The sequence below is a fragment of the Nuphar pumila genome, chromosome 6 (assembly GCF_984573655.1).
Source record: "Nuphar pumila chromosome 6, dmNupPumi1.hap1.1, whole genome shotgun sequence".
Lineage (NCBI taxonomy): Eukaryota > Viridiplantae > Streptophyta > Magnoliopsida > Nymphaeales > Nymphaeaceae > Nuphar > Nuphar pumila.
The window spans coordinates 23,652,545-23,665,017 of NC_143254.1; the positions used below are offsets into that span (position 1 = coordinate 23,652,545).

The 12,473-nt window shown below is 39.5% G+C and overlaps 1 protein-coding gene across 2 annotated transcripts; it reads right to left on the reverse strand.

Annotated features, from left to right (window-relative positions):
• Nucleotides 1–2,871: 2,871 nt before the first annotated feature.
• On the reverse strand, nucleotides 2,872–12,239 carry LOC149834350 (CSC1-like protein ERD4). Of its 2 annotated transcripts, XM_090011352.1 has the most exons (6): nucleotides 11,799–12,239; nucleotides 10,431–10,582; nucleotides 7,236–7,511; nucleotides 5,179–6,005; nucleotides 4,822–5,077; nucleotides 2,872–3,475 (listed from the first exon to the last, which is right to left on the reverse strand). In XM_090011352.1, the coding sequence occupies exons 1-6, from the start codon at nucleotides 12,070–12,072 to the stop codon at nucleotides 3,083–3,085; spliced, it is 2,178 nt and encodes a 725-aa protein (XP_089867478.1). In that variant the 5' UTR covers nucleotides 12,073–12,239; the 3' UTR covers nucleotides 2,872–3,082. The 2 variants fall into 2 exon arrangements, with proteins under 2 accessions (XP_089867478.1, XP_089867479.1); XM_090011353.1 differs by lacking the exon at nucleotides 7,236–7,511 and having other exon boundaries at nucleotides 11,799–12,146.
• Nucleotides 12,240–12,473: the final 234 nt, after the last annotated feature.

A 12,473-nucleotide genomic window follows, 5' to 3' on the forward strand; every position in this document is an offset into this window, starting at 1 on the left:
GTGTCATTTACTCCTCCTATGGATGAGGCTCACGCAGGCTTCTGGAGTTGGGTCCTTCAAGTCCAATTAGATAGAAATTTTTGACGGCTAGAGAGAGGGCAAGTTTTGTTTGGCTTCTGTTGTACTCGAGCTCAAGTTGTAGATCAAATTTAAGTCTAAGTTACTGATTTGGGTTCGTTAATTGGTGCGATAGTAACCACGAAAAGCGCGAACAATAGTCATTTCTTTTTTCACCTATGGTGAGCAAATCCGAGGACCATGCACTAGATGGGAAAGAGGTAGGGTTTTCTATCAATCGATAAAGAACTATTGGTGGGGGTTATGAGAATCCTTTTTTTCACATTCTTCTACAGGAACAAAAACAGATCGAGCTGACAACTGACCAAAAGGAAAGAAATTGGATATCATATCTTTATGATAAATGTCTGTGAACATTAATGCATGGTTACTCACAGATAACAGCTCGCTCTCACCCGAGAGTAGCAAAGCTATTACGGTTAAGATACTAACCTTTGGGAAGCAAGCAAGAAAAGAAGGATAGACTGACTTACCTTACTGGAAGGAAGGCAAACAAAACTTCTCGTAGGAAGGACTGTCACTCAGTCTGTTCTGGCTGCTACTTTCTTTCTTTGTGGATTATTCTGGCTGCTGCTTTCTTTCTTTGTGGATTATTCACTAATGCTTGGAAAAAAGAAATCAAACCCATTGGGGTTCTAACCTAGATTCTAATCAAATCTTCTTCTTTTTTCACCAAACCCTCACCCTATAGGCAAGCTACAAACAGGGTGGGCTACTCTCGCCCTATAGGTAAGGGTCGGGTTCGGGTCAAACCCAACCCATTGACACCCGGCTCTATATGAGAATATGAACCTCAATCTCGCACCTGAACTACTTAAAATGCCCTCCAAAAAGGCAAGCTACAAACAGGGGCGGCTCGGAAGTATGAAATTACTGAATCCGGCCGAATGTTGATAAAAATCGGTTCAGCAGGTGAGTGGGTTTTTCAAGAAACCCTCTGAATCGAATAGTTTGGGAATCAATACTTTTTCACAGTCACACACCAAAAAAGAAAATCATTCTGGGTCCTCCACATGAATCCTTCTCCTCCAATCATTTTTATCCAATGCCATGTCCTCGGTGAGGTTCAAAGCATTCATATCCTTTCCTATCATCTCCATCCAAGTCTTCTTAGGCCTACACGTGTCATTATAAAATAAAAATATTTAACTTTTTTTTTTAAAATTAAATCTTCAAAAAATATTAAAAAATACTAATTGAATCGACGTCCCTTTTGAATTGCCTTTGGGCCGATACGATCTGATTGACCAATTCAGGTCGATTCTGACAGCATTGATCCGGCCTTATTCTAGACACGCTTGTTGCCCAATCAGATTTCGGAGTTGGATTTGTATAAAAATACCAATACCGAAACTGGATCCTATTCAATGTTGTCAGTATCGGTATCATCCCTGAATCGTTTGACCAAAGAATTTAGCTGTATCGGCCGATACTGATCCTCAAGTGAGTCGTTCTGTATTCGACCAAAAAACACATTATGTGTCAATCAGAATGTGACACGTGTTAATACCATTAAAATAATATTAAAAAATTAATGTTTAGTATTCTTTACATTTATTAAAAAAATAAGATGCGAGAGAATCGTTTACAGTGGTTTGGACATATTCGGCGAAGGCCTAATGATGCTCCAGTTAGAAGGTTGGAGAAATGGGAAAATATATTAGTTAAAAGAGGTCGGGGTAGGCCTAGGAAGACTTGGATGGAGATGATAGGAAAGGATATGAATGCTTTGAACCTCACCGAGGACATGGCGTTGGATAAAAATGATTGGAGGAAAAGGATTCATGTGGAAGACCCAAAATGAATTTCTTTTTTGGTTCATATCGCTGACCCCAATTGTTTTGGGATGAAGGCGTAGTTGTTGTTGTTGTTGTTATTAAAAAAATAGCCAACTCGGGAGTGATGCTTATCGATTTTCTGCCTAGCCGATATGATACGTAGGCACCGATACTGACAACGTTTTATTAGATTCAGATTCTATGTTCGACTTCTGAACCACCACTAAACAGACTGGGATTCCCTTTGATATCCGACCCGAATCTGAATCCGTTGACCATATCATCATTGTCGAAATTTTACTAGGGAACATTAGTTATTTCTGTCATTCTGAGAAATTTCAACAGGAACTAAGGGTGTCAACGGTTTGGTTCGGACCCAGGTAAAACCAGACCTAAACCTGATTTGAGATGATGGTATCAGGTCTAGACCTCGCAACTTTCAGCAGCTAGAAAAGTGCATCTTCTGGGTTACCAGCATTGAACCAAGGGGAAGCAGGTCCATGCACAGGCCGTGAATAGGAATTTCCAATACTGCCGCTGCAAGTCAGAGAACACTGATGCGATTGCCAATATTTGGATGGCTTTGTCTAATCCATCATGACATGAAAGAAACCAAAGAACAATGGTCACCATGTAGAGAATAAGGATCATCATATTTTTTCTTCAAGAGGTATTTGTAACAGAAGAGAAGGAAGCTATTGCTTTCATCAACTTGTTGGACAGGACAGAGGTGAACAAAGCTTGCTGAACAAAAATTGGATGTAGTACAGATGAAAATCATATCACCATTACCATGAAAATCATGAAAAGATTGACATTATCACTGCTTAGAAATAAGACCAGATACTTCACTAACCAAGAATGATAAATTCAAATCGTTGTAATTACTGTAAATTGCCAAATAACATCATGGCAGTTCCTGCTCATGGAAGATATGGACTAATATGTGTAGAGAAATAAAGCAAAAATGAACCATTGGAGTTTCTGTAAATGACAATAGTAAGAAACCACAATTGCGATAACTTTTTTATAACAAATTTGGTCATACTCCCGCCCCACCCAAAGAAAGACAAACTGACAACGTAGTTACAAACGTGACAACCAAAATAAAATACCCACAAACAGAACAAAATACAACTTGGGCTTTTCTCGAAAGGAGCATAGAAACTTTAAAATAGGCAAAACATTAATAATGTTCTTCACATGTTTACACGATGGTACTACAACTACACGGATGAACATATGCCTGAGCCTACTCTTGAGGGCTGTGAGCGAGCATCGTCATACTGTTCCACGTCTTCAAACTTATCCACGCTCAAGCATGGTGGGACATAGGCCTTAAAAACTGCTTCCAGATTTGGTTCTTCCTTGAAATTCTGGCAGGCAACTTCCAGTGGAGTGAAAGCAAATGACAGATAGAAGCGTTTATAGCAAACGTAGCCAAAGATTACACTTAGAATCGGAAGGGGTATAGCAAACGGTGCGTAGTAGAAGACCTTTACTCCTAAGAAACCAATCATGGTTATTTGGAAAAGGAAAAGGGAGGCCAGAATTCGAGTGTGAATGTGCGGCCACATGCGTCCATAGCTCTCATAGGAGGGTACATACACTTTCAAAGCCTTCATACATTGAAATTTTATGAATCAATAGTGCTCCGTGAATAGAAGTAACTAAATCTTTTCTGTGAAGTTTGTGGTATCAATAATTATATTTCAAACTTGAACCTGCTATAAGGCTTATTGTAGTTTTGGACTATAGTTGTTTTCTGGATCACGCTTTAGTTTTGGTAGCCATGTCGAAATATATAGCAATTCGTATTCTAAACACAAGTCATTCAAATTATGTTCGGTTGGATCACATGAGATTCACTTTCTCATTTGAATGAGAAAGTGAATCTCATTTGTATAAGCAGCCGAACATAAAAAGGTAAGCTGTGAGAAAGTGAATCATTTGCCTTTGCAAATGAGAGTCACTTTCTAATTTGCTTGAGATTCAAAATCACGAGACCCCATGTGATTCTGAATCACATGTGATTCTGAATCATGTTTTGAAAGAGCAGCCGAACATAAAAAGGTAAGCTGTGAGAAAGTGAATCATTTGCCTTTGCAAATGAGAGTCACTTTCTAATTTGCTTGAGATTCAAAATCACGATACCCCATGTGATTCTGAATCACGTGATTCTGAATCATGTTTTGAAAGAGCAGCCGAACGTGCCCAGTAGAGGGGCTAAACAAGTGCAACGGCTGATTGTAAACGGATGAGTTTTTTTTCAAGCACTTTTGGAAGCTTGATCATTCAGACTTCTGATCCAAAGTGCTCTTGAGACAATATCAAGACGCCGTAATCCTAAGAATTAAAATAATTTGTTGTTATTTGTCATGTTTGTTTCATAGTCACTTCATGAGGCTTTGCCTAAATAGAATAAAAATAAATGGTTTTTCCTAAGAAATTCTCAGAGTTTCTTTAAAATAAATTACAGTAAAACTAAAACTGAGTTAAGAACATCACAAACATATCATGATATTTTCAATTTGAAACTTCTCCAAAATATCATGCTTCTTTTCTGTTTTTCTCAAAAACCTTTAAAACAGAATATATCCAAAATTTAGTATGTTTTGGTCTGCTCAATGTTAGGACTTGGGAGACGACTTTATTTAATATATATCAGTGATATAATATGTTGTTCCGTACTATAATAGCATATTGTTATAATAAAGCAGCAATAGTTAATTCTTGCATTTTGAGTCAACATAATCAAAATCAGGTTTTTTCTGAGCTGCTATTAGGAGAAGGCTAGGAATGTTGGTGAGCATGGCCAGTTCTGACCATAGTCTAAATTAAAATTTACAGTGGCAATCTTGGCAAACACAACTTTTAGAAGTTCCTGTTGGTATTTATTTGTGGCGCAGTGAAAAGTATTCTTATAATCACTCTGATTAAGATGAGAGAAGATTTTAAGCCTTACCTGATTCCTGAACAAAAGCCATCCAAGTGCAAAATACACAACACCGAACGGGATTATCATTGGTGCAATTACTGAGTAGCACATCACAACTGTTGTTATCAGCATGTCATTAGGAACCCTAGTGACATAATTAAGATCCCCAGGGGCCCAAGCTTCCTTCAACTCGGCTTCGGTTTTGCAGAGGTACCTCCTCTTAAGATGGTAAAGGACAAGCGGTACCAAGCGAGATAGCTCAAGCCCATAGCCAACAAAGAACCTGAAATAAAAATGAACAAGCCACCATTAATTTGTTATGTTGGGAGCAAAGAAGTTGAAAATGAAATGGAAAATCTGTGGGTTTAGAAATTGAAATCTTACTTCAAAGCAACAAATGTTATAAAGAAGGCAGCACTTTTAGGAAGAGATTTCCCAAGTGTCGGAACAATTTTGTCAGTGTGTTTGGTGAAATCCTTAAATGAAGTAAACAGGGCAGAACCCAGTGTCACCCCAATGAAGACATTAAGCACTGTGAAATAGAAATACTTCCCAGACGCTGCTCTGGTCGCATGGCTCTGTGAAGGGATCCCTTCAGCCTTTGACAGAATCAACAAAATCGTTGGCAAAATAGCCAGGAAAACCAACAAGGCAATTTGAGGCAGGTAAGCCTCCAGCACCGTTTTAATCTCCGGCTGGTCAACAATTGGCTTCAAGAAAGGCAGGAACTTCCTCAAATTCGAAAGAGTGGTGAATGCAGAGACAAATCCTATTGGTATCGTGTAGAAGAAAATGACGAGGAATGTTATGCCATAGATCACATACTGCCTGACTTGCCTCATGAAATATGGGATGGATAAATTTTCCCACAGCAACTCACGAGGCTGAGGAGCTGCCATCACTGTCCATTTGTCAACCATCTGTGCATGGATGGTCTGGGAGGCAGATACAGCGGCTCGCCAGCTGTTAAAGAACACAAGAGCAGAAGCAAGCTGTTTGTCCTTGATGGTGGTCTTCTGTTCGGCCTCTAACTTTGGAGTCAATTCTTTGATTTTCTGGTTGCAGTACTCGATCGTGTCAACTTTCTCACCGATGAGGCTTAGAAATCCAGTCCTATGCTGCGGCCTAGTTTTCGGGTTTTCTGCAAAGACGGCTTCTGCATGAGCAAGTTTCTTTTTGTAACTTTCCAGCTCTTCCCATATTTTGTTTGCCTGTAAAAGGAACAAGCATTCCTAAATTGAGATTACAGTAGCAAATTCAGTCGGAACTAGAAACATATTAATATTATTATTCACCCACAAAAGCAGCAAAATCAGGTCGACCAGAACGATCTAGAAATCATGGTTTCAAGTTTATTAACTCAATCTGGCGCTAAAGAGAATGGTCAATAACATGGTCTGATTGATATTGATTTCTCCTTGGATCTCCTTTTGATGCTTAAAAAAATGTGACCTTAGAATCATGGAAATGTGGGCATATTGATTTTGAAGCTCCTAAAATATCTGATTACGCATAAAATTCACATGATCTAACATGCAGTCTTTACTAAATAAACCATGTATCACATCTGTAGGGTCTGAACCAGCAAAAATATGAAAAAGTATGACAAATTGGTGATTTTTGCTGAAACTTGTGTCCAATATGCTTATTACATTTAGTGTGCTACCCTCCTCTACCTATTTATATATACATTACATTCTTTTAAGGGTATTCTTGTACTTTTACTGGTAACGTAGAGTCACCTGTTTTTTGTCCTGTAGTGGGATGGATAGAAGGGAGCGCCCCCACCCCCCCAATATGGCCGGGGCAGGTTATATGTGCACCCCCCGAACACGCACGCTGTATTATTTTGTTTTCTTAACTAAAGCAGTTGCTTCTCCTTGACTGCCTTCTTCTCTCTTTCTTGTATACACTTGATTCACACATATCTAACATCCAAAAGCAAAAACTAACTTTTGGGATATGGTTTAAGCATGTTCTATTTTATTTACATGTGTCAAGCTTGACTCCAAGATGATACTCTATACCATTGTATTCATGAATTGTGAGCCATCCTTATATTCATGATTTATTATGACATTTTAAAACCATCCATATATTCATGAATTGTGAGCCATCGATTTTTCACCATCTCAGAAATCCATCTAGGGCTGTGTTAGGCATGATAAAACCTCCTAATATAGCAAATAAACCATCTATTAGTAAAGAGTGTGTGCCACAGCATGGTATCATGGTTCAGAACCACCATATAATTTTCATGCGCCCGCACACACATATGTATGAGGCTTTATTGGCTACTGTCGCCATTACCTACAAATGCCCCTTTATTTCACTTTTTCATTTATTTTTTTGTTTTTTTCATAAAACCAACCTTACAGATGTGATCTACATGTTTCACATTATATATATAATTCATGTAGGAAGGAACGTAAAAGCAGTACCTCTTTGTTGTCAGTTACCACCAAGGATCTAAAAAATGATTGGGGATGGAGCCTCCTGAAATATGAATCGACCTGCTCTTTACGTGTTTGGCCTGGGGGGAGAGGAGGAATATCTCTAACAAGTACTGCAAATCGTTCAGGCTTAGTTTCAGCAGCTGCTAATGCTGCCGCTCTCAGCTCAGAAACATGTTTGTAAGCTTTCCATAGTATGAAAAACGTAACAAGGGACACCCAGTAAACTGCTAATAAATGTGCCCATATCCTGGAGCTTTTTTGCTGCATATTGAACGCATACCAGTTCACAACGAGAAACATGATAGAAAAAAAGATTACAAAGAAAGAAATAGATCATATTAGGGTCAAATGACATCCACACTGTCAATGAACATTTTCAAGATAAATCGCTGTTATGTATAAACATCCATGAATCCAGCTGAGGGAAAAGGAAAAGGAAAAGGAAAAGGAAAAGCCACCAATTGAACTGCACCATATTACTTGGAAGAAATAACATACCGTTCGGATTTCTCTTCCTATAACGAAAGAACAGTGTAAATTCCAGCAGTGACCAGTTCTTAAAGGTTGTAGGAATTGCATAATATATTTAACATGTAAAGAATTCCTCATGATGATACCAACTACATCCAACACGTGTTTGACTTAGTCCATGAAGATTCACCGAGTGTTCAATATCGGTGTCAGCAGGATGGCATGTTGATACGAATTTGCAAAGATAAGTGATGTGACATAACTGAAGGTAGTGTTTGGATGTATTTTGTTTCGTTTAATTCCTTTGTTTTGAAGAAGATAATAGTTTGTTAATGAATAGTCTACAAATTCTATATAAGAAACGTATAGAAAAGATAACTGAATTTTCTATATTTGTTAATGAATTGTTTGTTATACCAACCTAGTGAAAACAGGATTTCAGAAAAGAGAATTCAAGCCTAGAGGCACGTTCTTAAGATCGCTATCTTTAGAACTTCAATCGCCCCACTCCGGAAATTCCGAAGATGCGAAAAAGGGTTTTGTTACGACTGAGTTCCCAGGATACAACTAGGCTTGAACCTCAAGAGAGTCACTGCTTCGCAAGAACAGATGACCTCTCCCACACATGAACTCTGCAAGCCAAACCGAGAAGAAAGAAAGGTGAAAACTGGAGAGTCAGAAATTCTGATCTCCAAAAGACGAAGATAGAAGATATTTATAACCTTTTAGAGAGGCCAAAACGTTTTGCGATAAATGAGATTAAAGGCCATAAATTTGACAGTTTGAAAATAGGATGAAAGGTACCTGAACGGTCACCCACCTTTGACTGTCAATCAAAGGCCTCCAAAACCGTCCAACAGTCACAAAGCGCCTTAAACTCAATATAAATGCTAATAAAACCTTTCAAACGGCCAGATGTCTCAAAACCGAAAAATCAAAATGGATATTTGCGCCTCATATGCACCTCGCACCGCTGCGAGCGTGCAAAGTGCAAAGTGCAAAGTGCGCCATCAAAACGCCACATTGCGCCTCAAGCGCCCTTACGCGCGCGCGTGTGCGCGAACGGCGCGTCCGTTGCTGCACGATGCGCAGCAACGTCCGCAATCCACCTAAATACTCAAGGCTTACCAAAGTAAAGAATAGATTACAAACTCTCTATTTAAACCTCTTGAAAAGCTTTTCTCTCTTAGATATGGGACTAAACTTTTCAAAACACTTTTGATAGTAACCATTAATAATTTAAAACTTTCCTAACATTGTTAATAACTGATTTTTCTATATCTGTATATATTTTTTGTTAGGTTGTGTTATCATAAGTTCAATGAAACATCCAAGAGTAGAAACTAACATCATGTGACACAAATTTTATGATCCATGGGTTGAACCTGAACCAATACATTTAGACCTCGGTGCATTTATGTCCAAATTAGAGCAAACATAAAGCCATATGCTTCTTGACTAGGATCCTTGTGGTCCAAACAGACATTAAATTTGTGGTGTCAATTTTGGATTTGGTAAACTCATTTGTCCCAATTGGAGTCAATCGCTATATGCCATTCATAAAGGACCATGGATGAGAGAGAGAGAGAGAGTTGTTGAAAGGGTAATTTTTGTCTTGCACAAATTTCTTGTTTGCATTCTATGCTTTCCTTTTACATTTTTTTATACAAGTACCCTCAGAATCCTGTTGGTCACCCAATGAGGAAAAGAGAAGAAAAAAAACAGATATAAATTCATAACAGTTTTGTTCATTTCCGGGTCATAATTCACTGGTTTGACCAAGTAAGTGACCGAGTCAACCGAGACACTGGGTTGACTCAGCGAGTTTCTAAACCTTGCTTTCTATAACCAGACAAAGACACTCAGGCTCTATCAGGGAGATGCATGCGGGTCGGAAGGAGCATGTACATTTTTAAAAAGTGGAAGCGATCAATTTGTGGATTTTGAGCTTACCACCTTTAGGAGGTGTAGTTACCAATTCTTGTTTTTTTGTGAAAATACAAAAGGAGACATTGTCATACATCCTTTCTCATTTTCACAAGCTACCTTCTTAATGTCATTCTTCCAAACAACCACCACTATAACTATAGTAGTTTAACCAAATTTAAACTCAAACCCTCGACTCTGATCCCATCTATCAGCTTGCAAGTGGATCATAAGTTCCATTAACTGTTTTCGTCCTCCTACAAATTTCCCTGTTTTCTATGCCCAACCTCAAAGAACGATTGCAGCCAGCGTTCTCTTCCCTCCGAAGTCTATATAGCTACTTCCCTCCTCAGCTCATTCAAAATTCATGACCCCTATTACCTCTCAATGCTTCCTTGTTCCCTTTCATCCCACCTGATTGTTTCATTGATATAAACTTTCAAAGATTGATTTCTCTATACCTTTGACCTCTTATCCTCTCAAGCAACTGCTCCTAATACTAGTCAAAAACAGGTCAAACTATTCACTCTATTCTTTGCCAACCAACCAAAGGATTTTGCACACTCCATCAACTGAACATTAGACTAGAAATACACTTATGAAGATGTGTGATACAGCAGAATTAAACATACAAGTTTCACACAAAAAACAGCAGACACCACCATTACTATTATAAATTGGCACCAACAAAAGCAATAGCGAGGAGAAGAATAGCAATCACATTAAGTTGCATGTATTTTATATTGATAAGAGAGGATGATGAGACGGAGGAGTTGAGCATACTGTGATGTTTGCCATAGAAAGCTTATCAAAGCTTGTGAAGTTTGCACTCTTTGGGTCGCTGCTAGCTGATTTTGCGATATAGTCATCAGTCACATCCAGTGGAAGAAGAAGTGGCAGCAAACCCAGGCCAGAGAAAACCAGTATTGCCAACACTGAAAATTCCACACAATCAACAAAACTTCGCATCAGTGGTCATCAGTATTAAGCACATAATAAGTGCTGATTTAATGATTTAAGTGGATTGCATTTAACATAATGGACCTCAAAATTTGTACTGGGTTTTATTTAGATCTTCGTTTAGGTATAGATATTTGAGATCCACTTTAAATTTAATAGGCTTTTTATAAGGTCACGACCCCAAATCAAATAGATATGAATTCTAGATCTTATTGCTAAATTAAGTCACATAGTAGTGTTGTTGGTATTTGAAACAAATAAATATTTTTTCATACTCTAATTCTAAATTGTATATTTACTTTTAATAATTATTAAATTAATGATGATTTGGGACTAAATGTATACCATATCCGCCCGATGTGCTTTCCGTTTTCCAAAAGATCACTAGAGTGCTTTGGAAGCGTTAAAAAGAAAAGAAAGAAGCCAACACTGTACCCTACACCACGAAACAAAGCAATCATGACGGGCAATGATTTGAAACTGAAGCAACGTTTCCGTGATTTCAGAAAAGGAAAAAGAAATCCACTACACCACCGAGCAACAAAAAAAAGGAGTGGGAGAGTACTCGTATATTTACAGAATTCCAAAAACACCCTCAGAAACGGTCCAACTGGCATTACCATACCAACGGTCAGAGAGAGAGAGAGAGAGAGAAGAAACGTCACATCTTAACGTCTATCCACAACCACAAGCTCTGTATTTTAATTCAAAGGGACCCAAACTACCGAAAATGCCCTCGAAAAAAGCAAACTGCCGAACAGGATTCAGTAAGGAGGTATGCGTTTACCGAATCCGACCTATTCCGAGACTGCCTATTGCCCAAAGGGATTAGTAGTTAGATTTGGATAAAAATACTAATACCAAAATCCGGATCCGATTTTATACGAATGCATTCGGACAACCTTTAGATTCAGGTTCAGTTTGATTTCGACGCGGACTCGAATTTCTTTTTGATATCCTGACCCAAATCCGGATCCAATTTAAGAGGGCATTTTAGTAAGTTAAAAAACCCATAAGTAGTTGAGTTTCAAAATACCGAAAGTGCCGTCCAACACCCAGGGAACTACAGCGGCGGAAGCGCTCGAGCCCCCCACCACGTCGTTGGGGGGGTAGTTCCGGGAGGGGCGGCGTTTCGGCCATTCTGAGAAATCCCGACCGGAAATAAAGTAACAAACCCGAACTCCGGCGTACCTGAGCCGAGGAAGACGATGTAGACGGCGGAATCTACGCCGGAGACGGCGACGAGCTCCTCTTCCGGCGTCCGGAAGGCCTCTCCGATCCAAGCGAAGGGGCCGCGGCTTCTGTCCCTCCCGCCCTCCCACGGTCCGATGCCCTTGAGTATCCTGTTGGGGTAGTAGATGACCTCGTTCGCGGGCATCCGCGAGAGAAACGTGAAGACGAGCACCAGCACCACGAAGATCAACAAGGAGGTCGCGAGCGAGGTGATGAACGAACTCGAATCCATGATATCACTCCCTCCCTATTTCCTCCTTTCCGCTCCACCGCCGGATCCGAAGCCAAGGAGAGAAGGAAGAAGCGGACAAACGGCGGAAAATAGTAGTAGCCGGTAAGAGGTAGAGTTAACTCTAGAGTTAGGGTTCCTGAGAGAGAGAGAGAGAGAGAGAGAGAAGAAGCGGAAATTTGGGAGTTAGGGGTTGCTCTGAGAAGAGAAATGTAGCCGGAGGCCTAAACAGTGTTTTAACAGACACACACACACACAGAGAGAGAGAGAGAGAGAGAGAGAGAGAGAGAGAGAGAGAGAGAGTGACAAATAATTCTCACGGGACCCCGTGTGGACACCGGGTGAGCATAGTCACTAAGCCTCTTGGGGATCTCTTTTCCAAGGGAATGCTGGCTGGCTTCCCT

Excerpts from the sequence above, each read along its gene's own strand:
- LOC149834350 (XM_090011352.1), bottom strand. The coding sequence starts at position 12,072 with ATGGATTCGAGTTCGTTCATCACCTCGCTCGCGACCTCCTTGTTGATC. Across the intron at positions 6,006-7,235 it reads TGGTAACTGACAACAAAGAG|GCAAACAAAATATGGGAAGA; the intron begins GTACTGCTTTTA and ends TTCCTTTTACAG. Across the intron at positions 3,476-4,821 it reads GGCTTTTGTTCAGGAATCAG|GCTTTGAAAGTGTATGTACC; the intron begins GTAAGGCTTAAA and ends CAATGTATGAAG.